Source organism: Diadema setosum, chromosome 5, assembly GCF_964275005.1.
Source record: "Diadema setosum chromosome 5, eeDiaSeto1, whole genome shotgun sequence".
Classification (NCBI taxonomy): Eukaryota; Metazoa; Echinodermata; class Echinoidea; order Diadematoida; family Diadematidae; genus Diadema; species Diadema setosum.
In genome coordinates, this window is record NC_092689.1 from 14,861,422 (window position 1) to 14,888,152 (window position 26,731).

The following is a 26,731-nucleotide window of genomic DNA, read 5'->3' on the forward strand; positions in this document are numbered from 1 at the left end:
CATACATCAGAGTTGAACCAGGGAGGTGGTAAGTGCTCCCGGGTACGTTGAATTTTAACTTATCGCTCTTAACAATGTGCCTTGGATGCCATATGCGTATGTCTTCAAACAATGAGGAAGATAAATGTGATAAGGGGCTGCAGTGGAGGATGATGGATGGAAAGGGCGACCCCTTCCGTTGAGTTTCATTCAATGTTAATAACAGAGAGTCTTTGACCAGCACGGAGGAGAGATAGAGAGAGAGAGAGAGAGAGAGAGAGAGAGGGGGGGAGAGAGAGACATCGCTTTACAAAAACAAGGAATCTCGTTCGGAGTCATGAAGTATAAGTTTTCAATAACGCAAGAAAAATTGACACATAAAAGCTATAGATGATGATGATGATGAGAAAGACTTAAGGAGAAGAAGAATTAAGTAGAAGTAGAAGTAGAAGTAGATGATGAGGATAATAAAGAAAACACACACTTCAGATCACAATTTTTGACCTAGGCCTGTAGGCCTATACTATACTACGTAGGCCCTAATGGCTAAAGTAAACTTTGACTAACAACTTCAAGGAGATATTAGACTGCAATGATACAGTATTCAGTAATTTTCAGAAACAATCATGATTTCTCTTTATACATTGTACACCCAAAGCAAGCAAACAAAAACAAACAAATGAACAAAACACACACACACACACACACACACACACACACACACACACACACACACACACACACAGAAACAAGAGAAACCAAAATGTTACATGTCTTCATAAATATGTTATTCATGTCAGATTTCAATCTATTCAGGGCCAGCGCCACGTTTTTAAAAAGTTTATATTTCTGGTGCCACTTCCGGGTTTCATCAGCTGACAAGCAAAAAAACAAAAAACAAAACAAAAAAAAACAAAAACAAAAAGTTCGGGTGGGGCGAGCTAGCCTCCCCCACCCCCCACCCCCACCCCCCCCCCCCCCCCCGGTTGCGCCGACCCTGCTACTAAGAGCTTACCATCAAAGATGTTCATAATGTCAATGAGCAATGAATAATTTACCATAATTTCTCATATAACATGTAATCATGACACAGATATACTAGTAATAAGGAAAACAAAATACAGTCAAACCTGTCTACAGCGACCACCGTCTATAGCGGCCACCTGCCGTATGCGACCACTAAACACAATTACCCCAGAAAAAAAAGCCTTGTTAATGACCTTGCCTGTAGCGACCACCTGTCTACAGCGGTCACTTTTCGCTTCCCTTGGGTGGTCACAATAAACAGGTTTAACTGTATTTGGTCTAAATAGAAACAACACCAACGACAGAGGCTCTATTCGCTGGTTTCCGTGTGGTGAGCGTGTCGCCCGCACACATAAACCCCCACCGTCGATCGAGTCTGCCATCGCCACCGCCAACACAACATAACAGTACAGAGGGGGATCGTACGCGTACGGTACATAAAAAGGAGAGATGCACGCCGCTGCTGGATTGAAAATAAACGAGAGAAAAACAATCGTACGTAGTTGCTCGGCTAGCTAATAGCGCGGACGTATTTTGGTGGAGCTGCATCGTTACGAAAAAGTTATTTCTTTTCTATGTGAACTCGGACATGATTTTTCATCCCCATAATTAACCTGTTGCAAAAAGCGGATCTTTCGCTACTCTAAAATTTGTTCTATTCATCTACAACTCCATCTTGAAGAAATTGCACCACACCGGCGCGGCAGCGACGCAGCAGGTCTTATCATCGCCGGTACGCTTACCTCTCCCGGGCCGCTGCCTAGGGCGAGGCGCTAGGCTGTGGCCGTCTGTGGTACTCCAGCCACCTGGCAGCTGAGTGTTCAGCAGTTCGCGATTTGTTTTGGATTAGTTTTGAAGTTGAAGGAATCATATTTACCACTTCTATCTTCTAGCTTGGATTTGCAGGTACGAAACGATGGCCAGCAGAGGAACGTTCGGAATTTTAGTCGGACTTTTTTGCCTCGCGATGAAAGGTAGGACTTTAACAGGAGTGATTTGCCCCTTTTTTATTGTTTCATCTTTGCCCTGACTTCAATTAAGCTATTGCTAAGGTGTGATGTGGAATGTCAGTATGGTGTTTGATCTATTGACATAATTGATATGTTCGCTCTTGTGCGTACCACCGCCTTTCTTCCTGGAAAGAATGAGAGAAAAAAGTGGTTCAATCTCACTATCAAAATGAACCCTTCATACTGTAGATGATTATGATGATCATTCGTAGATTTGTGTTTTATTCTGTTCCTTCAAACTTCCCAAAATTGGCAAAAGTGGCTGGATTACATCCTGGTTAGCTGGTGTAGTGACAGAAATTCATTATTGATATTTGAATGGCTTAATATTTCTCCAGCATATAATCAAATGCTATCTCAAATTGTGTCCACTTTTAAGGCATTTCTGATATCAGTGACAGTGTGAGGATGTTGATACTATTCTATATGTAGTGGACTTGTACACTATGTAGGCCCTACACGTATATAGTATAGAATTGTAAATTTATGAACAAATTTGTAAGCTCAGACTCTGAATCTTACATCAACAGCAAACATTATAAGTTTTCTGTTTTTCCTTAAAATTCAACAAGACAACCAGAATCAGTAGAAGTTTTGTGTCCTAAATTGTCATCTGGATGTTGACTGTATACGTAAGTCGTAACCATGTCCATGATCAAACTCGCAGAGATGTAAAAAATGACAAGCATTTGTAGTCCTGAGTATCACACAAGCAATGTCACAATACACTTCAAGATGTCCCCAGGACACCCTCTGCCTCTGGACTTGGCATTGAGAATGGTTGTTTAATATGCTCTTAAATTTCTGTTGTATTTAGTCAACCTTGCAGTGATCTGATAAGGTGTGACTTTTGTCGTTGAATAAGAGGGTATGGTCCTCTTTCAGACCTGGGGACCCCACTGGGGGAGCCATTCTCCCTGGGTGTGTTATGAGACGGGGGTCTTTGAGGAAGCTTTACCTTACTACTTATTGATGAATCATGGTGGTTCTCTTTTTATTTTATCTCTGAATTGCTCTTGTCACTTTTTCTTCTTTTTTTTTTCTTTTTCTCGTGTTTGCTGATTGATGATTATTTGTAAATATTGTGATTTTATGTGATTTCGAAATAAAACAAATAAAAAAAAAAAAACCTTGCAGTGATGTGCTGATGGTACCATGTTGTTCTCTGTCAAAATGACTTTATGGTATTCAAATTAGGCTAGAGAAGTTTTCTCAAGAGTGAGTAACCGTATTTGGCAGCAGAGAAATTGTGTATTGATTGTGTTATATTAACATATTATAGGCATAGGTGTGAATTTATAGTTTTCCTGTCAAATGACAAATTCCCTGTAACATGAAACAATACAGCAAAATTGATCATTTTTTTTTTCAATTGTTTTTTCTTTGTAAATTTATGTGCTCTTAAATGTTTTGATACGATCATTGAGTAAATAGCAGAAGGAAGTTGATAGCAATGCAAACTATTATACTCCTATTTGTTTTACATGTTGGAAATGGTATCATTGTTTGTCTTTTAGATTCAGATTTACCCACGTATGAACAAGAAGAGGAACACACAATGGTATACTGCAACCACGCACACAAACAATATTTACACACAATGTGGATAACGACACTGAGCTACTTTACCAATGATAACGTTTGGTTAAAATGAGATTTGTACAGTACATTGTACAAATGTTCTTATACAATAGATTGCCATTTTACAAGAATGATAATAAATGAATGCTGTTTATCAAAATTTGCATCCTGTACCACCAAAGGTGATAAGGCTGCAGTTTGATCCAGTATCTCACCATACTTGCAGGATGTTCAGTGGTAGTCTTCTTAACATACAACCATTTGTGGTTAGGTATTTTTCAAGAATGATGTTGCTCTAGGGTATGAATAATAGCATACAATGTTGATAAAGTCGTACACTACTCTTGACCGAATAATAACCATAGGCATGCACCAGCTCAAGACCGGTGCTTCTGCCATTGATCAGTGAGTGCTGCTGCTTTACAATGAAAAGTACCGGTACCGTATGTTTAACAAATCAGCTGAAAGATCATTATCTTTTTGGAAGATGAGATGAAAACAAAACCAAGCTAGTGAATATTCCTCAACATGATTTCTAATGATAAGATGATATCAACTAGGCAATGGACAATGTGGGCCTCTTCAGTCCAGACTGACCAGTGACTGTGTGCATTACATGCAAGTCACAAATTAATTACCCGCATCCACTTGCTAGGTTGTATTGATTAGTATCTGGAAATGCATGAAAACCTGACAGTGCTGGCTTAATACGTAACTCCCTGGCATTCAGTGCTGACTACTGAAATGAGAGCTCTGTGTCAGTGGAGTCATATAGACTGGTAACTGATCTCATTAGGGATCACAGTTCTTGTATAGTATCCCATTGGTACATAGGACAGGAGGAGGAGGAGGAAGAGGAGGAGCTGAGAGGAGTGAACACAGGTCTACCAGACCCATGTCACAGCAGTGTACACATTCTACACAAGTCAATCACGATAGGAGGCAATATCATTTCATCTCGGCCTCTGATCTCCTGGCATTTGTTCCATTTGATCAAGTACCCGTGCGCCCTTCTGCACTCTACCCACGATCTCTATCTCTGACAGGCATTAAAAAAAAAAAATTCACATTTACTTTGTACTTCACTGTATATGCTATCAAATTTGTGCTGGCAGACATGCTAACATAATTTGCGAAGGAGGCCGGAACTTGAGGATGTAGACTTGCATCAGCTGTGTGAAAAAGGGGGAAAAAATCACTGAATGGATGAAATAAAATGCATTGTGCCTTTTAGGCTCCAAGACAGATACAGGAAGTAAATTGACATGTGTGCATGCATTGTTGTTCAAGACAACAATAATTAATTGCTGAGCACTGACATTTTATCAGTTGAGAGTGTAGACATTGATTACATTGTAGTTAATAAAAGAAAAGAAATTAATCTTGTCCTTTCCTAAATATGATACATTCCTGCTTTTCATAAGTTTTCAATGTTATTCTTTTATTTACCGATATTGTTTTGATACAAATTACAGTAATATAGATATCTTTTTCTCCAGTCCACTGTTTATTTGTGTAAACAGTGAATTTTTGTACAACAAAGTGCTGTGCATTTTTCTGTTTGGTTATTCAGTGTCCACAAATTATTCATTTGAGAGTCAATACTTTGTAGATGGGATCTACTAAGGTGAAATAAACAAAACTCTAATTAATCCAGACTGCCTTTTTAATGCGGTGGTGTGTACTCGAAGTACTATGACTGTTTGATTCATGCTCCTTTGATTTATAGTTCATGACATCCTCCGTCAGTTCGCTCCTTCCTCAAGGCCCCTTCGCCTCTCGGCAGTGATCCATCCAGTAACGTCTGATTACTCACCTTTCTCTGAAATTACAGCGGGCCACTCCATGATGGCAAGAGCCACAATTATCTCCGCTGGCTGAGGTGATTGCCGCCATTACGTGTGTGTGTGGGTCTCCAAGATTCCCCCCTCCCCGCAGTTTTACGCAAAGAAATTGCGCCTCGTCAGTGATGTGTTTGTGTGATGATACAACCATTGACAACGCATCACTATGAAGTTTGAAGAGGTTTTTTTTTTTTTTTTTTGGGGGGGGGGATGGGTTGGGGTGATATTCCTCAAGTAAAGAGTGTGTGATGCACAGTGATGAATGTTTCGTCACATTGATGTATGTTGCTATTACATCATCATGTTACATTGTACTGAGAGAGAGAGGGTAAACTTTTCCTGACAAAGACTCATACAAGTGAGTCAGGTACGTGAGTCACACTCTCTGTAGGACGAGCACTTTCCTTCAAGTGTAATCATCAACCTCAATGTTATCCTTCTATACAAGCATTGTTTGCATTTTAAAGCTCACAGTTTACTTATAGCCTTCCTGATGAATGAATCTTGAATTATCATATGTATGGGGAGGGAGCAGTATTGGGAAGGGGGCAGGGTTAAAAGGAGAAGAGCTATGGTGTCCAAATTGAAGGGATGGGGACTTCCTGCTGTTGTTGAAAATGGAGGGAACTTACAAGAATGAAAATCTTATAATTTAAAAAGAATTTACAATTAGATGTTGATACAAAGTTTATTGCAAAACTGAAGTCTAGGTTTCAACTAATTTGAAACAAAATTCCAGATTTTATGAAATGTTCACTGTACAATGTAGTTTGTTAAAATTGAAAATCACCTTCCCGTCGCTTTTGCCCAGGCACGGAAACTCGGGTCCGAAGCAAAAATGTTTGAAATTATGTTACAAACTGCTCAGGTGCCGAATAAGTCTCCCCACCAACAGCAAATTGTAAATGACGTCCCATACAGCAGCTGTGTATCAAATGCCATGACCTGTCAATCAAAATATGTGTTCCCTGTACTGTAGATTCCCAGTACACTTACAGTGTACTTGAAAGTGTACCCTTCATGCATGCGTACACTGTACACATCCTAGAGTAAAGAGTGTATGTTCGCAAAAGCGAATGTACAGTACCGGTATGTTAAAGCAAAGCTCTGCCCCATACAAGTCAAATAGAGGTCCAACCTCTTGAACTACAAAAATACACACCCAGATTTAGGCAGTGGTCTGGAAACAGAAATCCATATTTGTTGTTTGCTGTCAGACACATACACTGTACGAAACTCCATTTATGGAACACGCTTCTTAACATATTTATCAACAAGTTACAGCTTGCCTGTTTGGCTCAATTGTACTTACATGTAAAATGATTAAGTGTGAGAGTACTGAGTGGATACATGAAAATCATGTGGATACATGAAAATCATGAATATACATTGTGGTGTATGGGCAAGTGGGAAAGATAGAATTATTATATCAAATGGAAGGAACGGGACTGATCTATCAGACATGAAATACTTGTGCTTCCATGACACTTGAATTTTGTTCTGTTTTCATTTCTTTCAGTTTGGGTAATACAGGAAGGAATAAGAGATATCTATGACTTCCTGTTCATAGTCTCAGCTTACTTCTTGGGTAAATTATCTTGTTTTGCTGCTTGATCTCAGGCAAATATTGCAAAATCATCTATTCTAGGGGTCTCACAGCTCACTTTTATTTTCTTTATAGTTGTGTGCCTGTGTAGTTGCCTTAGAGTTAAAGATATGATTTGCCAAATGAATGATTTTATGGACTCCTTCTCATGTGTATTATTATAGCAAGAGATATTATGAAATAGATTACTTGTGTTGGTCTTTCATTTAAAATAGAGTTTTAAAAAATGATCAATGAAATGATACCTCACTTTGTGAATTGCATTTCAGGACTGAGTAACAACTATGCTTTTTTGTACTGAATGGTTGGAAGATTAGCAATGTGATAGTGAAATCCCCAAATAGCTTGTAGATGTTAGAAGAAGTGTGTGCGTGATAAAGGTATCCTGTTCCTGGTGCAGCTTAAAAAGCTGGGTGCAGCCGTGCTCTTGAATTGACAGGTTCAATAACTGGCCGACTGATAATCAAAATGGAGGCTGTGTGAGACGGAGGGAGGGGCGACCCCATCAATGTCGCTCTGCAAAGTTGACACTGATTTTTGAGCTCCCGCTCTGTGGCACACACACAGCGAGCATTCTCAGCATTGTTTCCTCGTCTCACTTGAGAGTCTTGGGGCATCCGTGGAGTTCTGCAGCGATGAGATATTTCCAGTTCTGATGGGATTCAGGAAATCTGATCCTGGATGAGAGGAGTTTCACATTTACTGGGAATCATGTTTGTAAACATTTTCTAGACATACTTTTGCGTTGTAAACATGTTTAGAAGCACATTTCATTGCAATTGAGTACAGGGGAACTTTGTAATAACAAGCCACTTGGAAGCACTGAAATTTCCTCATATCAGGAATCTTGTATCAAGGATAAAAAGTAAAGAATATAAAGAAGATTGGGACATGCCAAATCATCTTGTTATATCAGGTACATGTATATATCTGGCTTTTTGTGCGACCTCATCATAATGAGGTTCCACTGTAATTACTCATACAAATCTGAAGGCAAAGCTGAATCACATTTCTACCAAACAAGTGTTTCTCAAATCAAATTTTGCCAATTGTGGTTAGGGTGTGAGATGTTTTCCAGTCAAGTTTTGCTGAGTCTGGATGAATGTTTATCTTCACAGAGTAACCTGCAGTGAATGGTTGCCAAGGCAACTCATTTCTTTGTCTAAACACTTGCAAGTCAAAAATGCTTTATGAATAACAAAGGTTTCAGAAACATGATTGGGCAGACAAATTCATCCGCCAGTCAGAAACCCCTCCCACTGAGTCTAATCCACACGGAGGGAGAGATTTTATCGTCTAGGAAATGTCACTCGGGGCAGGTTTATATCACTGGCTTTGTTTTGGAACCAGCTCTCCACAAACCCTCCAGAGAATCAAATGGATGGGACTGGGGAAGTTCTATCAGGAATTTTGTCTGGCATTATCATCTTGAAGGATGAATGATCTGTTTTTAGACCTCTATGTGCTTGCTGTATTAAAAGACTTTGATTTACAGTGTATTTGTAGCTTTGCGTTATAGATAAAGGATGCACTAACTGAGGTGCAGGTATCAGTACCTAAAATAGTTATTCAGGGGAAAACTGCAGAAGATGAGACCCATACAGAACAGTGTCTAACTTGCATCAGCTAACAAAATATGGAAATATGTGGCAGTGAAAAAGAAAGGAAAAAAGAATAAAATCTGGGTTTTTTTTTCTGAATTAAATCCTGGCCAGTCACTTTCTTCAAAAGATTCCTTTCGACTTGAGAAATGACAGTGACAGCAGCTGAATGGTAGAATCAGCATGTAAAGATGCATCCTTGTTGTCTAGATGTTTTGATTAAATGTACCAAATATCTTAATGTGTCTGACTTTGAAGGATAAGAATTTCCATTCTGTAATCATGTGAAATGTGAGGTGATGACACTGCTATGCATGTCATTGTGTATACATATCATAAAATGTGCATAATGCCATTGCACTGTTACCAAAATCATGGTATTGTTATCAGCGTGAGACTTTAAAGTTCACACGACTTTCTTATTTCTTATGCAAGATTTTTAATGAAACTTTAGTTCCCCCTTTTTGGAGAAATACATTTGTACTCCATTAGAATTGTACTTCTAAACAAGTACTGACATTTCACCATGTAAATGCAGGTGCCATCACCTTTGCAATTTGCAAATATGATGTTTGAGGCTGTGCTATGCAAAACCTCCCCCTGCATGTTATCTTGAGAAACTGTATCTTAAACTCTCTTTGTTTTTCCATCATATTAATTTATTACATAATTCATGATCCTCCCTCTTACATTATGGGAGTTTTGACATTTGGCTCGTATGGCTTGGACCTTCCCAATCTCATCTCAAATCCTCTGGGGAATTATCTTCCTAATGCCCATAAGTCTTCTGTCTATTAAAGACAAATCTGTCTGCCTTCCCACTAATTCCCTTCAGCCAATTACATCTGACTCTGAATACCAGTGATGCGGCTCCCCATCAATTTGGGGGCAGCGAGAGTGTCTGAAGTGCATTCATTGGTCTGGTTTATCGGTGCCCTTCCGCGCGAATCCTCTGCCCCTCAAAGTTTTGAAAGAGAGTGTATCACGTGCCTTGAGAAAGTGAAGTCTCATGAACAATGAATTGATTAGTATAATCAAAATGAATAAAGTATCAAACATACATATAAAATGCAGGATGGTGATGGTATAAATTGTTTGATATTAGCAATACATTACCAGCTAAATACATTTGATAAATTTCATGATTGCTCAATTTACATTCTGAAGATGTTAATAATTATGTGACATACATGCAGAATGTACTCTCTTAATTTCTAGGACTTAAATTTTAAATCTTTCTTACGACTTAAAATATTTTAAGTCTTTAAGACTTATTTTAGGTGGCTTCGATTAAAAGTTGAGTGTCGAAGCTGTTCGCAATCTAAATCTAACAAGGACTTAAACTTTCAGCCAATCAGATGACTTGTAAATGACGTCATGCGCTATCTTGAACCGCCTAAAACCGGAATTGGCGCTGGCCGTCATATCATGCGATGCTAGATAGCGTAGTCATACACACACATTCAGTGCACAATATGTGTATGTACAATTGTACTTGTACCTACCATGTTTGCAAACAAACGCTATTGACTACTCGAACAGTTGAGTTGGTCTTGAAGGCAGAAGTCATGCAGGCCGGAGTTTTTTGAGGGCATGATCTGACGGAAGCTTGACCAAGTTGCTTAAAGGTGAGCATATTACTGTATGAATGCTTAAGAATGTGTTTGATAACTCTGGGACTCAGTAACCAAAGATAAAAGATGTTCAGATGTGCACTAACCGCCCTACATTTTTGGCGAGTTTGAGCCTTGCCGCTGTATACAGCGCTGTCCATCCCTGAAGCGCCAGTGCTAACGTTAGCTGTTCATGGCTAATTAGTAATGTGTCTATCCAAACATTGTAACAAGTTACATGAAGGCTAACGTTATACTAGTATTGTGGGGGCTCTATTTCGGTGAAACTGCAAGTACAAGTGTAATAATACAGGGACTCTTATAAAGCGCCCACTCTACCTAATGATTTACGATGTTGGTGTCTTGACTGAAAGGTAAAGCTATGGCCTATGGGCATAACAGGCTACTGTAGCGTAGGCCTAACTGTCGTCTAACACTGAGTAACAGTAACAAGTTAGTGTCAGTTCACCCCTTCCTACACTCTTGTAAGGTTTAATTTATCAATTTCTACGTAGAAAGGCACAGTTCTAGGCCTTATCATGCCCTATGCTGTGATAAAATGTAGGGCATATGCTGTTAGATGGGTTTTATTTTTAACGTTGTGTTTAGGCCACCAATAGTACGTAGACCCTATATGGGCGCTACAATAGAACTGCGACCAGCCCAAACACGAAGCCCCTAGATGTGTGATGAGCGCCCTAGGGTTTAGGGCGCCAATGTTGCAATGCCAGTGCAGTGGCGTCAAGCTCTGAACTTTAAAAACTTCTATCGCATGGGCCATATTGGCTGACATCACCAATTTCTATTGACTCCCATATTAAAATAGGGGGTCTACAATTAATAAACAGTTTCTGTTCCACTGCATGACTAGGTCTACTGAGTCTGATGTCACAATGAACAATTACCTTTGGCGTGTGCACTCAACACTCTTACTATCAAGCGTGCATCATGTCACTCATTTTACTGGAATAATCAACTTCAATGCTACTTGCACTCGGCTGCGTACATGTGTATGTAATGTGAATGTGCTACTGATTTGCATTCCATGAAAATACTTCTACTATTATTACTACCACTCAGTAGTACAGTAGGCCTGGACACCTAGGCCTTATGGTTGCCATTTCTGCACTGAATTCAAGACTCTTTCTTGAACTAGTAAGTCTGTTAGTGTTATTGTTGAAGGCGTTGTATGAAACAAATAATGTATGGAATTAACTCGTGCAATGGAACAAGATTTCGCACCTGGATAAAGGTAATCTACTCCAGTCTTTCTCTTTGTAGCATAATCAATGTGGTGATCTGTGTTTGAGTAGAAGGATCTAGACTTAAAAATTCTACAGATCTACACTTCTGGCTGAGATGTATGCATTAAGCATCACATACACCAGTGAGAGAATGTAGTGAAGTTTTACAATATATGAGGCCTTTTTTTATTTTTTACTTTTAATATTTTTTAAGATAAAGGGAATGCAAATTACCTGTTATTTGTATAATTTGTACTCCAAGGAGTACTCTGTCAGGACTATCCCTTCTTGGTGTTTAGATATGCAAGACATCCCTGGTATTTCTAAAAATTGATTTTAACGATAACATCTGAAACAAAAATCAGAGATATCGGTCTCATTTTTTCCTCCAGCATGAAATACAACCCTCGAGACCAATAAGAAATAATCAATTACATAAAAATCTAGAAGTGTGGCTATGACGACCGTTTATACCCCGAAGCATATTTGTTTTCTTCCTTTTTTTTTGTCAAGCGTTTCTGTTTTTCATTTTCCACTTCCTTATCACTGATATTTCACAGTTTTTGTGTTTATTTTCAGATCAATGCGGACTTTGCCCAGTTGTACCGAGAAAAGTGCAGGAGATGGTGAACAGATGGGGGCCATTTTATGTCAATAGAATCTTGCACTTGCCAAGCGAAACCACCCTTAGTTGCAAGACATCGTAAGAAGATGTGAAGACATGGATGGAGACAGTAAGTCCTTCCGCCAATCCTCATAGATCTTGTGGCATTGATTATAATTACTGGAACAATTTCTGTCCAAAGTGTAAGAGGAAAACTTACTCATTTGTTTATGCTTCATTGCTATTACACATTTCAGGAAAGTGAATGTGCACGAGTTTGCTCTTCATAGACTGATATTGATAATAAGTCGAAAACTGAATGTTAGGGATTGTCAGAGCTGATACAATACATCATATCTAATATGTTAAAGAGAATGGGTGAAATACTTAAAGTTGAAAAAAAAAATTGTATTGTGTTCCATTCTATAGGAATTTTGTGGAATGTCACTACTTGCAGCGATTCTTCACAGACCCAACATCCCCATGTAGAAGAAAGGGAGAGGACCTCTCATGCTCCCGAGGATGCCCAGCAGTACCTGGTGCAGAATGACTATGTGCCTGTAAGTACAGTATATGCTTAATGTTTATAGACTTGAAATCAGTTCATGATCAAATCACTGAGCTTCCAATTTTGAGAATTATCAATATGCATGTTTCATTGGGCTTTTAAGTACCAGCTCATGTTTAGAGAAGAATATTTGAGCTTCGTATCTTACAAAGCAAGACTCGTGTAGAATCTGCATGTACTCAGTAACAGGTGGAATTTAAAAATCTGAATTTCTCATGCTGTCGTGAGAAATGCAAAGTTTTCTTCTCTGATATATCAGTGTTTTTGAAGCGATTCTTCTCAAACAAACTTTAGAACATTCAGCAATGAGTATTGTGAAGGGGTATCTACCGTGTTTTGACAGTTTTCTTTTAAATTCATTAAATTACGGATTAAAAATGCATGCTGACTTCTATTGATTTGTAATAATATGTACATCAAATATCTTATGACTCTGGAACATGTAAATATCAAGAAGGCCCCACCCCGATGATGGCAAAAAGTAATCTGATTTCTGGGAATTTTTTTCAAGGCTTTGAGGTTTACCAGATCAGTGAGACAAAATGTTTTAAAATAATATGTTCCGAAATATATCAGAAATATTTACTTGTACATCACAAACTAAAAGTTATGTGATGAATATGTTATTAGTACATTGTATTTAAGATCAATATGTAAAATTACATTTTAATTTTTTTCCCTCCAGAGTGCCCTCTCACTGAGAACTTAACTTCCCTCTATGTGATGCAAAGTTTATTTGATAATAATTGCAGCCTTTGTCATTTGCTCAAACGATTCAAGTGAAATTTAGTTCGAAATATCAGTACTGCTATACATGTTTAATCTCTTTTCAGGTAGGAACCAATGTTCATGGCATTGCTGATGCAGAGACTCCATCCCCAGCCCCAAGCATCTTCTGATCTGGAGATTCTCCCACCTGAAAGCCCTAACAAACGGGAAACGCCAAGTTGATCCGCGCGAAACATATACATCACGAGCGAGAAGCGCAAAGTTCAGTGATGCTAAAGATGCCACCTTCAGCCAGCCCTGCTTAGTCAGATAAGGGAGTGACTAGACGTACATCCAGTATTTTCTCATCCTGGACAAGACCATACTAAGTCCAGGCTGGAGATGACCGGAAGCAAGAATTTGACAGACTCTTTAAAGCCCACTGTGTCTTCATCGTCAAATATGCTTGGGTGCTTGAAGCATTCTTTGATTTTGTGGCGGCATATTCATGTACTGCTACAATCCCGAGTGAGGGCTTCGTTCTGGGCATTAGCCACGAACTTCAAGAACACGTCAGTGTATGATGCTAGTAAGATTTTCCGACATTGTGCCACAAACCCATGCACACAAGAAGCATAAATCTGACTTGCCCTGATGTGCAGCAAAGTTTTCTTAATTTTCGGTGAATTCTTAAATCAAAGTAACACAGGTAAAATGCTGCAATGTTTCCTTTGAAGATACTATCATGCATAATGTTTGACTCATGGATATTGAGTTATGTTATGTGTGCCTCACTTTTCCATTTATATTGAGCTACAAATCCATGCACACAAGAAGCATGTCTGTCATGCCCTGGTTGTAGTAAAGTTTCCTTGTAATTTTTTTTTGTGTGCATTTTGAAATGAAAATAACACAATAAGGAAAGTTAATGCCGCAATGTTTCCTTTAGAGGTGCTATCATGTATGTGTGTGCCTCACTTTTGCATTTGCATTGCTACGTGAACATTTAAACAATATTTCAAGTTTTTATACATGTCCAGTTTCAATTTATTTATTGTTCATCTTTGGCTTGTTTTCTGTATATTATGTCTGGTTGATGATGAAAAAAAAAAAAAGTAATGCCAGATCCGCATTGATTTAAATTGAAAGAAGAAAGTTTAAGTTCCCCTGAACAATTTTGTAATTATTCAACGATTACCTAATTTTCATCACTCCCACAGTGTTGTTGAGCCATTGTCCATCACATTTATTGAGCGCTGATTTGTTGCTATTTTCATTATGACATTGTGGCTAAACACTTTAATATGAAACTCTCTATTTATAAAGAAATAAACTTTGGTTTTCCAGCCAAAGTATGTGCTTGAACCCACGAGGAAGGATAGATTCAGTGCAGATGGGCACCTTAAACAAATTTAGAGCATTTGACTTGAAATTTGGCACACATGACCACTATGGTATATAGATATGGAAACAATGTGGTGAGCAATGCGTTGCCATGGTAACAGCTTTTTTTAAACCAAAAAACATACAAAAATATTGTGGATTCAGCTAACTTCCTTTAGTCTTCGAGCATTTAGCTAGAAATTTGGCACAAAAGACCACTGTGGTATGTAGATGTGTAAACGTATTCTTTCGTAAGTGTCGATCAATGTGTTGCCATGGTAACGGCATATTTTGAATGAAAATCATACAAAAATATTGTGGATTCAGTTAACTCCCTCACTCTTTGAGTAATTGGCTTGACATTTGGCACATGCAACAACTTTAGCATATAGATGTGCAAACTTAATCTTTCATCAACGGTGAACAATGCGTTGCCATGGTAACAGCATCTTTTCACTAAAATGCTTACAAAGATATTGTGGATTCATGTAACAACCTCAGTCTTTGAGCATTTAGCTTGAAATTTGGCACACCTGACCACTATGGTACGTACATGTGCAAACTTAACCTTTCGTCATTGTTGATCATTGTGTTGCCATGGTAACAACATAGTTTGAATGAAAATCATACAAAAATATTTTGGATTCAGGTAACTCCCTCAGTCTTTGAGCATTTGGCTTGAAATTTGGCACATGCAACCATTGTAGTTCAGAAATATGCAAACTTCATATTTCATCATTAAACAATCTGTTGCCATGGTAACAGTGCATTTTCCATGAAAATCATACAAACATTTCGATTCTCCTGTCTCTGTTTAGAGCATTTTGGCTTCAAATTTGGCACATGTTACCTCTACATTACCTAGATGTGCAAAAAATCTTTTGTCAGTGTGGAAAATGTGTTGCCATGGTAACAGTATATTTTGCATGAAAATGATACACTAATGTGAATTCAACTAAACCCCTCACCCTTTTAGCATTTAGCTTGAAATTTGGCACGTATGACGGCTATGATATAGGGCCTATAGTTGTGCAAACTTCATTTTTTTCTTAATGTCCAACATTGTGTTGCCATGGTTACACAATTTTTAGTAAAAACCATAGAAATCGTCAGTTTATCTATCTTGCTCACTCAGTTTTTGAGCAATTGATTTGAGAGGTGGAACAGTGCATTGCCATGGTATTTTTTTTTCTTTATTAAAAAGTAAGAAAAAATAATCCTGGTTGAGCTAATTCCCTCAATTGTGGGTGGGGGTATATTAATCACAATGAGTGATAATTCTAGTTAAAAATTCAGATTGCATCACTTCAACATAGTGCTTTGTTACGAGATATGACATCAAAGTAATTAAGAAACTAGTGGTCCATCTCACTTGAACAGTCTCTTGAGATGGTTCCCTGTCATCAGTTGAGATTGATTCTTAAATATCAATAGATTAAGCAGGAATTTGTATATTCTTTTGTCAAACATTTTGTCTACCAAAATGCAGTATGGAAATGTACTTATGTAAATCCATTTCAGACAATCGATATTCAAGGAATTTTAGAAGTAAGTTTAGAATGTTAACTGTTATTTGAGCTTCTTAATGTTTTAAGGTGAATTTACTTCAGAGTTTACATAAATCTTGCTCCCTACTGTTATATGCAATACAGTTTGGATTCAATTGTAAATTTTCCCTACGGAATAGTGGAAAAATTAGGGAAGTCTGGTAAGAAATAAGGAAATGTAACACGTTTTCAGAAAACATTTCTTGACTAGTCCGTATGAATATGCAAATACATGCAGGTGAAAAGTGTAAAAATTTTGAAGGAATGACATCAATTCCCTCATTTGGACGTTCATAAAGACTGGACAAGATCTGTTTTCTGGAAATGTGTGAAATTGAAAAGAGGCATATCTTCCTTATTTCGTAGCTGATTTTCATAGTCTTTACACCATTCTGTGTAGGGAAATTTCTTCTCTTTTCTAATTTGATTACACTAATTTTGGCCTTTACTTCCCTCTTGATTAAATTTATACTATGCATCATTCCAAAAAATCAAATAATTCTTTAAATTGCATGCATGGGACGTACAAAGCGTGTAAATCTAAACGTCAACTTAATGGAGGCTGTATTGTTTATTACACAGCATCATTTCTAAAATTTAAGTTATTAGAATTCATATATAATCTTACATTTGTTCATAGTTTCCATCTTACGACTTAAAGGGACTGTACAGTACTGGTTGAGGTAGGGATTCATGTTTTGAACATTGCTAAGTGAGATAATGAAAAGCCTCTTATGAAATATGAAAGAGCATGTGATTTTAAGAAGGATTCAACGTTTATTTGATGAAAATTGGTTTTCAAATGGCTGAGATATCCAAAAAAGTGCTAATAATAAAAGGCGACATGCCCCAACTTTATTAGTATCTCTTTGTTTCACCTTGTTTTTGGATATCTCAGCCATTTCAAAACCGATTTTCATCGAATAAACTTTTGATACCCCTTAGAACTGCATGCTCTTTAACATCTCATAGAGTGGTTTCTGAATATCTCACAAAACGTTAAAAGCTAAATCTTCACCTCGACCAGAACTGTACACACCCTTTAACGATGCTCACCAGGGAAAGAAATACATAAAATGAAAGTGAATCAAGTCGTATGGAGTCATCTTGCAAGATTTAAAAAAAAAAAAAGTGAAAAAAGTAATCTATTTGGCAATGAAGGTTCCAGTCGTCTAGTAACTTGTTTACAGAACACAGTGAAAGAAGCATCAGTAACATGAATGTGAAGATGTGACCATCTGAGACTATTGCAAAATATGCTCTGTTTTCATCATGTCGTATTTCATTTTTTCTGGAGCCTACATGTGTATGACAATCATCTCTATATTTTGTAACTTATCGATGTTTGTGAAAAATGCATCAGTTTGATTTTGTTAAAATAAATAGACCTTTACATGTGAAGAAAGTGCATCAATTGGCTGTCATTTTCAGTAGTCTGAGTTTAAATCCATGATGGATTTATTTGAAATAAATCCAAGGAAGGCTTAAAATAAGTCTTTTATCGTTTAAATCCAAGCTGGATTTATTCTAAAAACAAGTCTAAGAAAGATTTAAATGTAATCTAATAAGACTTAAAAAATAAATCCTATAGACTTGAAATTTAAGTCGAACATAGACTTAAATTTTTAAATCCTAGCTAAGACTTACTTTTAAGTCCTAAGGTTTTGTCCGTATCTACAGTCCGCTAGGACTTAAAGAAATAAATCCTTAGGACTTAAAAATAAATCCTAGAAATTAAGAGAGTATAAACTTAAGGGCAAGACTACAAGTTGTATGTTAATTTGCACACCAGTTCTTTCTCCATCATGTTAATTTGACAACCATGGTTTGAGAAAATATTCAGATTTCCTTGAAATTTGATATCATTCCTGGAGTTTGGTCCTTTCACCAATTTAACACATTTGAATTTCTCCACCATTAAGATAAAAATAGAACTTCACTTGCCATTTTCATAAATACTATTCTAGAGCTGTGTTACAGCTACTAGAGTGTATAGGGATTACTTCATCAAGATTTAAGACTTCAGGAAGCAGGGGAGTAATAATTGGCCCATAGTACTATTATCAAGTTGTAGGAATGTGCACTTTTCTTACAAAGATTATCTTTTAAAAAATCTCTTTTATTTTGTTTATATCACTACCATATACTACCCAGCAATGATGGCACAGGGAATCAACAAAAACTTCGACATTCATAACTTCAAATGGATTGTATGATTTTCTTGAAACTCACTAGTGTGTACTAGATAAAAAGTTGTTTTCATTGAATCCCCCGGGAAAATGCTTACCAATTGGTATAGATGCTACGCTGTAAACACTTGTATATATGTTGCTGATATGATTCAGGTTACATCCATATTTGTACCTCAGACCGTAGAACCTAAAGTTGATGATTACATAATATACAATATATCACAACACATCAGGGCTCATCCACAAATACAATGTAGGTTGAGAGTTAGGGTTAATGTCAGTACATGGAGGACATTCATTGCAAATCTTTAAGTACTACATCTACTGTACATGAACAGGCATGCTTTATCCATGGCTATGAATGCTTCTTTCTTTCTCAATCATAATGGAAATTGATATGTCCTGGATATTCATCACATATTTTCACAAATATTGCAACACGACGTGTGTAGCAAAGACACATGGATGTATTATGGACAGGACTGTAATTAGGTTTTGTTGTGATGGAAATTAAAAAAAAAAATGAATTAATTTCAAACAACCCAAGCTTAAATGTCATGTGTATAATATGTATATCTCTCATAGGGATTTATAAATTACCTCATATCGAATCAGATGAGGTTCATGCAGTACACAGTATGCAAAGTTAGTACAATAATCAGCATAACTTTCTGCTTTCTTTAAATGACAGTCATTTGTGTTCAAGTTTTGCATTCTTAATTATTGCTGGTAATGTTGTCATTGGTGTCCATTATCAAAGACATTCATATTCTGTCTTTTAAGACTTTACACACACAATACTGACATTTGTTGTTGTTGTTATTGCTGTTACATTTGCTCGCATGCAATTGACAGGCAGCTTTACAGTGCCAGATGTCAGACCTGTTTACGATTGAGAATATTGTGCAAAGTCTATAATGTGCATGTCTACTATGTATTGTGGTATGCGTATAGCATTATACGTATTTGTACTTAAAGGCACTCCTGCAAGCAGGGTTTATGGCATGTGAAATCAAACATGTGGGTGTGTGTTTGTATGGGCCCTACCTGTTCATTTCAATATCCTTTTGTCCAGCACAATACAATGTGGAGGGAGATAGAAAAGGAAAGAAAGATAGAGACAAAGAGAGAGAGAAGGAAAGAAGAAAAAGAGAGGGAGAGATGGTAGAGAGGAAGAAAGAGTATTGATTTGAAGTAGTCTCAAAAAATATCAACTGCTATTCAGAACCCTTTAGTGGTGTCATGGTGAATATTAAAATTCAGTGTGTTATTTTCCACAGCACTTTCAAAGGATTATTTCTTCCAAGTATGAGCTCAGAGGAGATCGCTTTTTATGGTAATTTTTTTGTTGTTGTTGTTGTTGAGGGAAATGTTTTTTGTCAATGAAAAGGAGATCAGGTTGACCCAAAGACGACAAAGCGTGGCCAGACGAAATACAGACTTGCGGTATATGCCCCAGGTGTGTGGTATGCCTCCTGCCGAGATATTCCTTACTTGCGGTTTCAATAAAAAATTGTTCTTCAGCCACAAGTATTTTCCTGACCTCATTTTATATGCATCTTCACAGAATATCTCCAAACAGACAGACAGACTGTGTTCTGCGTGTCATCAGATTCATTTATTTTCTATTTTCACTCGTGAAATGGTTTAGAGCAACAGCATAATAAGCGCAGTGTAGTATATATCCAAAATGCAATGAGATTTAGTTTTGCTGAAAAATAGAATATATATGTGCCATAAACACATTCCTCATGTAGCCTTATTCCAAAATAACTTTTGATATTGTCAAGTCTGTTAGGCATGATGAAAGTTGAAAATGACACATTTTATTGTTTGATCAATTTGATTAACTTTTCACCCATTGAGGACGGGCTGATTTTGCTACAATGTGCATTTTCCATAGACACCTCAGGACTCGTCCTCAACAGGATGATATAAAAGATATGCTAGTGTAAACAATCCAAGAAAGTCATTATGCCCACTACAAAGGTGGAGCAGTATACCTTTTAAAGGCAGAAGCTCTCTTCGATATACTGAGTATAGTGTGGGAGGATCAAACAAGCATCAGACTGAATGTGTTCCACAACTCTTGTCGATAACCAGCATCGAGCTCATGGTTACCGTGAGGTCTACAATTGTATATTTATCTGAAAAATCAAGGCCCACTTTTCTTCTTGTGACTAAGTCATTTCTATATGAAAGCATTGAGCCTTTATGTGCTTACTCTGCAGACACTTAGCTTAAAGGGATGATGTACATACATGTATGTAGTTCTGGTTGAGGTAGAGATTCAGGGTTCACTTTTTGTGTTATAATTAGACATTACTTTATGAAATACTAAAGGGCACACAACTCCAAGAGCAATGAAAAGTTTATTCGATGAAAATCAAATTTGAAATGACTGAGATACATCCAAAAACAAAGTTTTTAAGAAAGCAAAATGTTTCTAAATATGTGGGATCCACCTTTTATTAGGACCACTTTGGTTTTGGACATCTCAGCTATTTCTACAAGTAAGTCAATTTTCATCAAATAAACTTGTAATTGCTCTTAGAATTGTATGCTCCTCAATATATTTCATGTAGGTGTTTTCTAATTATCTCACAAAAAGTTAAGACCTGAATCCTCAACTCAACCAATACTATACCATCCTTTTAACTTACCAAACTTTTTCATCAGCATTCACTGAATAGTGATCCATCCAAATTTGGCCTACTTACAGTGTAGCTTGTGGATTAGCAAGCCCACTCACAGGAGTGGCAGAGTGCCTCTGTCAAAACATTCTTATTCAGGACATGGTGACACGATAAGGATTAAGGGTATTATGCATGTCCCAGTAGGTAATATCTATCCACTGACAAATTTGTTTTCAGACATCTATGACAATCTGTGAAGATAGCTTTCCAGTATGTGTGCAAATTGGAGAATGTAAGGCAGCAGGGGTTTACCAAGAATAAAAGGATTGATGATAGAATTGGTATGTAAATTATTTCCTGACAGTAAAGGAATTTATAAGATAAGTGATACATGTACATAAAAAAAAACAAGAAAAAATGCGAATCATGATTGATTTTCTCATTGCGATGTGTATTGCAGGAGTTAATAATGTTTTCTGTGTTTCTGTGCAAGAATTAATGGCTTTCGCATCATATTACATAAAGTCAAGTTTCAAAAACCTGTAATTTACTAAATGTGTGTGAAGGGGACTTCTGTCTCCCATGAGTCTGTGACATCCCTAATTAGCTTTCAAGAGGATTCAAGAAGATGACTGATTTCAAGAAGATGACTGATTTAGATTTTAAGAATTTTTAATAGAGAAAAGTAATTCTGAATCACATTCCACCAAAACTATTTCTCAGATCGTGTGTAGAGAAATCAACATATGTGGGTGGTTTCTGATTAATGCTTTCTTGAATACCTAGGTGTGCAATGATTATAGTCTGAATAGATTGACCTATAAAATAGAACCATGAGGGCAGATCTTGGCTGAACTTGGAGTCACTTTTGCTATTAAGGGCATGCATATTCTTTGTGTACAATTGCATGTAAACTATATGTAAAAAATGTGTATTTTGAATGGTAGGCCATGATGTTTATGACTCAGTTTGTGATTAGAATGTCATATGCATAACTCCTAAATTCATTTCAAATTATATTTCAGAAACATGATTGCGATGTTTCCCTTTAAGTCAGAAACCCCTTGTTGTCACATGACCAAGATACACATGATTATGTACCTCTGCATTTTCTACAAGCCTTCAGCAGGATGTTAACTTTTGTGCTGATATTAGTCAGTTGGTCATAATTATGTATTGTTTGGGTTTGCTCAGATTTTTACCAATCTGTTGCTTTTAACAAGACACCTGCCACTCCAGATACACTAACAGTCTCCTCAGAACTGGTTGAAGTTTCCTTTAATCCTCCCATCTTCAGCAAGAAGTAATAGACTGATTAAATTCTTTCCCAGTTGGCAGTGAGAATTGCGGCCCGGGGCAGCGATGCAGCGAAATCTTGCCCTGAAAAATAATCTCAAATCTGCCCACACGTAGAACTGTGTAGTTGTTCAAAAGATAAAGTCAGAGGTAATTTGACGGAGACCGATGCTTGCATCTTGCCAATTTGGAAAATTGGTGTGCTCGATTAGATAGTACAGTGCTCACTATCAGCCAATAGCAATTGCTCAGTTCTGACAGGTCTTCTTTCTCGCACTTTCTAAAAAAAAAAAGAAAAAAGAAATACTGTGAATTCAGGTCTCGATATCATTTTGGAGAAAAGGCTTGGAAATATCTTGTGTTTCATGAGCCCACAATGTTGTAGTGGGCGTAGTGCACATGAAGAACATGCAGATACGCATTGTTAGCAGCAAGTGTGTCAATTTCACCGAGGGGAAGAGCTACCAAAGGTCATAAATTTCGGAGCAACGATGGGGCAGAGCAATTACAAGTAGCTTCGGTCCTGACAGAATGATGTGTATCCCATCAAGCACGGTCTACTTCCTGAATCCTGACGGCTCCCGCGGGAATATTCGGGCTGGTATGCAATTTCTGACTAGATTGGGGAGGCGCAAAGTTCAGAATCGGTCAGGATCAATGCCGGGTGCACAGGTATGCCGATATCTTTTTTGGGGGGACCCTGCTGCAATTCACGGACAGACTGCTCAATTGAAACTCCCCACGTGTCTATGGCAACCAACTTCTGGAATTCCACCTGCACCCATTTCAAAGTCAAAGACAAAGAAAAAAAAATGAAATAGAATATGGCCTTACCCTTGAGAGTGAATACATGAGGTCATGCATCTCGGGTACTCAAATTCCAGCCGTATTGTGTACACACATTGTGCAATGACTTCCACTGGAGTAACAGTAGCAGACAACTTCTCCAGATTTGTTACTCATATTGAAAACTTTCGGTCATCTGCGAAGCCGCGCTTCCGCGCGAACGCTACAACACGTAAAACGGGTCAAAAATCGACGCATTTTCCCACAAAATCTGCCATAACTTTTAAACTATTTAAGAAGCAAACTTGGGGCGCCCGGATTCTGAAAGTGGACACTTTAGGGATTATCTATGTGTATATATCATTATTGTAACATTTGTAGCAGTGACGCAAATTTGATCAGAAAAGTACCTTATGAGTAGAATTGTCTATGGCGAACAGTCCAAATTTGACGAATTTGAGCATATTTTGCCGTCTTGCAATTCTTCCAGACGGGATATCTCGAGAACGAAAGGTCGCACAAACTTGGGGCGCACGGTTTCAGAAAGTAGAGATTCTGCCCATTTTTGTGATATAAGAATCTTGTTCATTGGTTGAGCAGTCCTGACGCAAATTTGCAGTAAAGCTAGACTACCCAGTCACAATTGCTGTCATAGGGAACGTGTACAACCCATACAGAACTATCACGTAACGAGACTACCAACGAAAATTTGAGCCGTTGACCTTCACTGTCTGCCGTCGTCAGCAGTGTAAATTCCTGTGATTTCAAGCTTTTGTTTCTCGCCAAATATCATTTTCAACGCAATATCCAGATACAGTTGTATGTGAGACATTATCTACATACGTAGCAGCCTTATTAACAACATAACTGTTAAGTTAGGGAGCAAAAAACAACCAAATATATTCCACATTCCGTCTCATTTTTCGATGATGGCTCTAGTCGGACTGGTGCATTTCCTTCGGAGGTGGTAATAATGTAAGTAGTTGCAATGGTCGCTTGCCACCGGGCATGCTGTCTGCAATCGGGCGCTTATATACATGTGTTGTACAGAGGTAATCAGCTGAAATAATGTTGTAAAGGAATGATAAGGCCATAGACTATATCATAATCAACTGTAGATTTAACCTGATTTCTGTCGCCTACACACACACAACACACTACGCGTGAAATTATGTGAACATGATGTCCCTCCACGCACGGTGCTGCAGGCCACCCCCATTTAACGTGTCGACTAGCCACGCGCCCCACACGCACTCACTTTCGCCAGCGTCTGCTACCTCGGATTTTCTGCGTGAATTAGGGCGAACGTTTTCAATATGCATGCTGTAACATTAACTCTGTGAAAGTAGGAATTCATGCTGAGCTACAACTGTTCATACTAGCAATAAGTTTCATGCAAAGTGTATCCAGATGTATGCAGTAACAATATGGGAGATGCATGGTTTTCAAATTCAGAAATCAATTAAAGAAAATAATCGAGATCATTGAAAATTACTGAAATCATTTACAGTCTGCCAAATGTATCGACTAGCCTTTAGTTACGTTCAGACGGGAGCCCTTAACCTCAAAGTTAGGAAACTTCGAGGTTAGAGCTTGTAGTTAGGGACCGTGAAGATGCACTCGTAGTTAGCAAACCTCGAGGTTTGCTCGATGTTTCGAGCCACGAGAAATCTTATGGTTAGCGCTCTAACCACGAGCCGCGGGGGGTCCCCACTCGTAGTTGAGCACCGTGTGGACACAAAAAACAACGGACTCGAAGTTAAGAGTGACCTCGCTGTAAACTCCAGCCCCCACAATTTCCCTCTGCTTCCAGGTCAACCTCCCAAACGTACACCACAAATACACTACACGTGAAAAACATATGACGCACGACACAACAACATCATCTTTTCTTCCCATGCGCTTGATCTCTGAAACTGAACACGTCGAACTGGCTACATGTATTCTATATTTTTCCCCGACGCTAAAAAAAAATGTTTTCCACGAATGTCTTCATAAAGGCATAAAGTCATCAGTGCAGTGCTATCTCTGCATACCATGACAGAGAACAAGAGTACCTGTAAGCGAGTCCGACAGGGTTGGACTAAAGAATAAATAGACGTCTTGTTAGCAGTGTGGGCTGAAACTTCCGGTTTTGTGATCGCGTGGGACCCACTCGTAGTTACGGGGGGGCAGAAGCTTTACCTCGAGGTTTCGTAACCTCGAGGTTAAGATTCGTCGTGTGGACACACGTCGTAGTTAGGGGGCAAGAGCTAAACCTTGAGGTTTCCTAACCTCGAGGTTAGGGCCTGCCGTCTGAACGTAACTAATATCAAGTCTTTCTGTGTCAGTCAAAAAAGAAGTTGTGATCCTTGGATCATTGTGTGTTACCTCCCATACTGTATTTCAGAAGACATTGAATAACATTTTATATTTTGTACTTTAATGTATGTTGCATGTTTGACTGCTTTTTGAAAATACAGCTCAGTTTTCAGGATAATTAAAAGGCAAGAGAAACATCACATGAGACATATAGGCCTATGCAAACAAATGCATAATGAGAAAATCACAAAGGGAGCAGTATCTAGTAACAGATTGCTTTTCCATAAAATGTAGCAGATTGCAAATTATCAAAATCATTTGACCACGACGACATTACTACAAACATGTTTGCATGCACTCTCAAAGCAAAGTAATATCTAACTTTTCTCTTACCTTTTGTCTTGTGTGTGTGTGCATGTGTGTGTGTGTGCGCGCACTTTTTCTCATTGAGAATAGAAGAAAACTTACACAATAGACCATTCAAAACAAATTGCGCCAGTCTCTCTTGGGGGGGAAAAAAAAATTGTTTGGCCAGTGAAACAAGACCGAGGCTTTAAAGGGTGCAAGTGCAGTAGCAGTCTTATTAAAGGCATTGGGATATTAAAGGGAGTAGCCTCAGACAGACGTTCAATCACAATGCAGTTTTGCTCTTCAAAACTGTGGAATCAAAGCATTAAGTAACCCAGGGATGTGATATTTGTTTATGCTGTTGATGCTCAATGCAGTGAAACTTCCCTTGTTATGAAGAGGTTGGATATAACAATACCCTCTTATAACAAGATGATTTTGTGGGCCCCAACTCTCTATATTTCTTTGTTTTTGTGCCCTGATAGAGTGAGAAACTTAACCCGTTCTATACTGAACTCTGAAATCCCCATAGTCTTAATACACAGGCCACCAGGTTCAAGTATGGAACGGGGTTAACAAGAAATTGGCATGGTTTTTACATCCTCATTGCAATGAGGTTCAACTATATAAAAAAGTGACAAGTGAGTGAAAGTGTGAACAGACAGACATGGAGAGAATGTTGACCATGAGAATGTTGGATGTGAATGGGTCAATATAGAGCAGATTTCATATGGGCACTTTGGATGGATGGTCTTAGACATGTGACCATGGCTTGTATTTTACAAGCTTACCGTCACTTGATCGGTACCTAAAATATCGCAAATGGTATGTTTTCTAGACGGATACATTTTTGTCATG

General features: G+C 38.0%; 1 protein-coding gene and 1 long non-coding RNA gene across 2 annotated transcripts in view; both read left to right on the forward strand.

Annotated features, from left to right (window-relative positions):
• The first annotated feature begins 1,545 nt into the window (after positions 1-1,545).
• LOC140229126 (protein kinase C-binding protein NELL2-like) overlaps positions 1,546-26,731 on the forward strand; it is a 62,918-nt gene continuing 37,732 nt past the window's right edge. Inside the window, exon 1 of the mRNA XM_072309392.1 lies at positions 1,546-1,979. Within this exon, the coding sequence (XP_072165493.1) occupies positions 1,922-1,979 (58 nt within the window). The 5' untranslated portion in view covers positions 1,546-1,921. The remainder of the gene's footprint in view (positions 1,980-26,731) is intronic.
• On the forward strand, positions 10,194-12,620 carry LOC140229125 (uncharacterized). Its single transcript, XR_011901269.1, has 3 exons — positions 10,194-10,275; positions 12,084-12,238; positions 12,538-12,620. It is a non-coding gene; the product is annotated as an uncharacterized lncRNA (long non-coding RNA).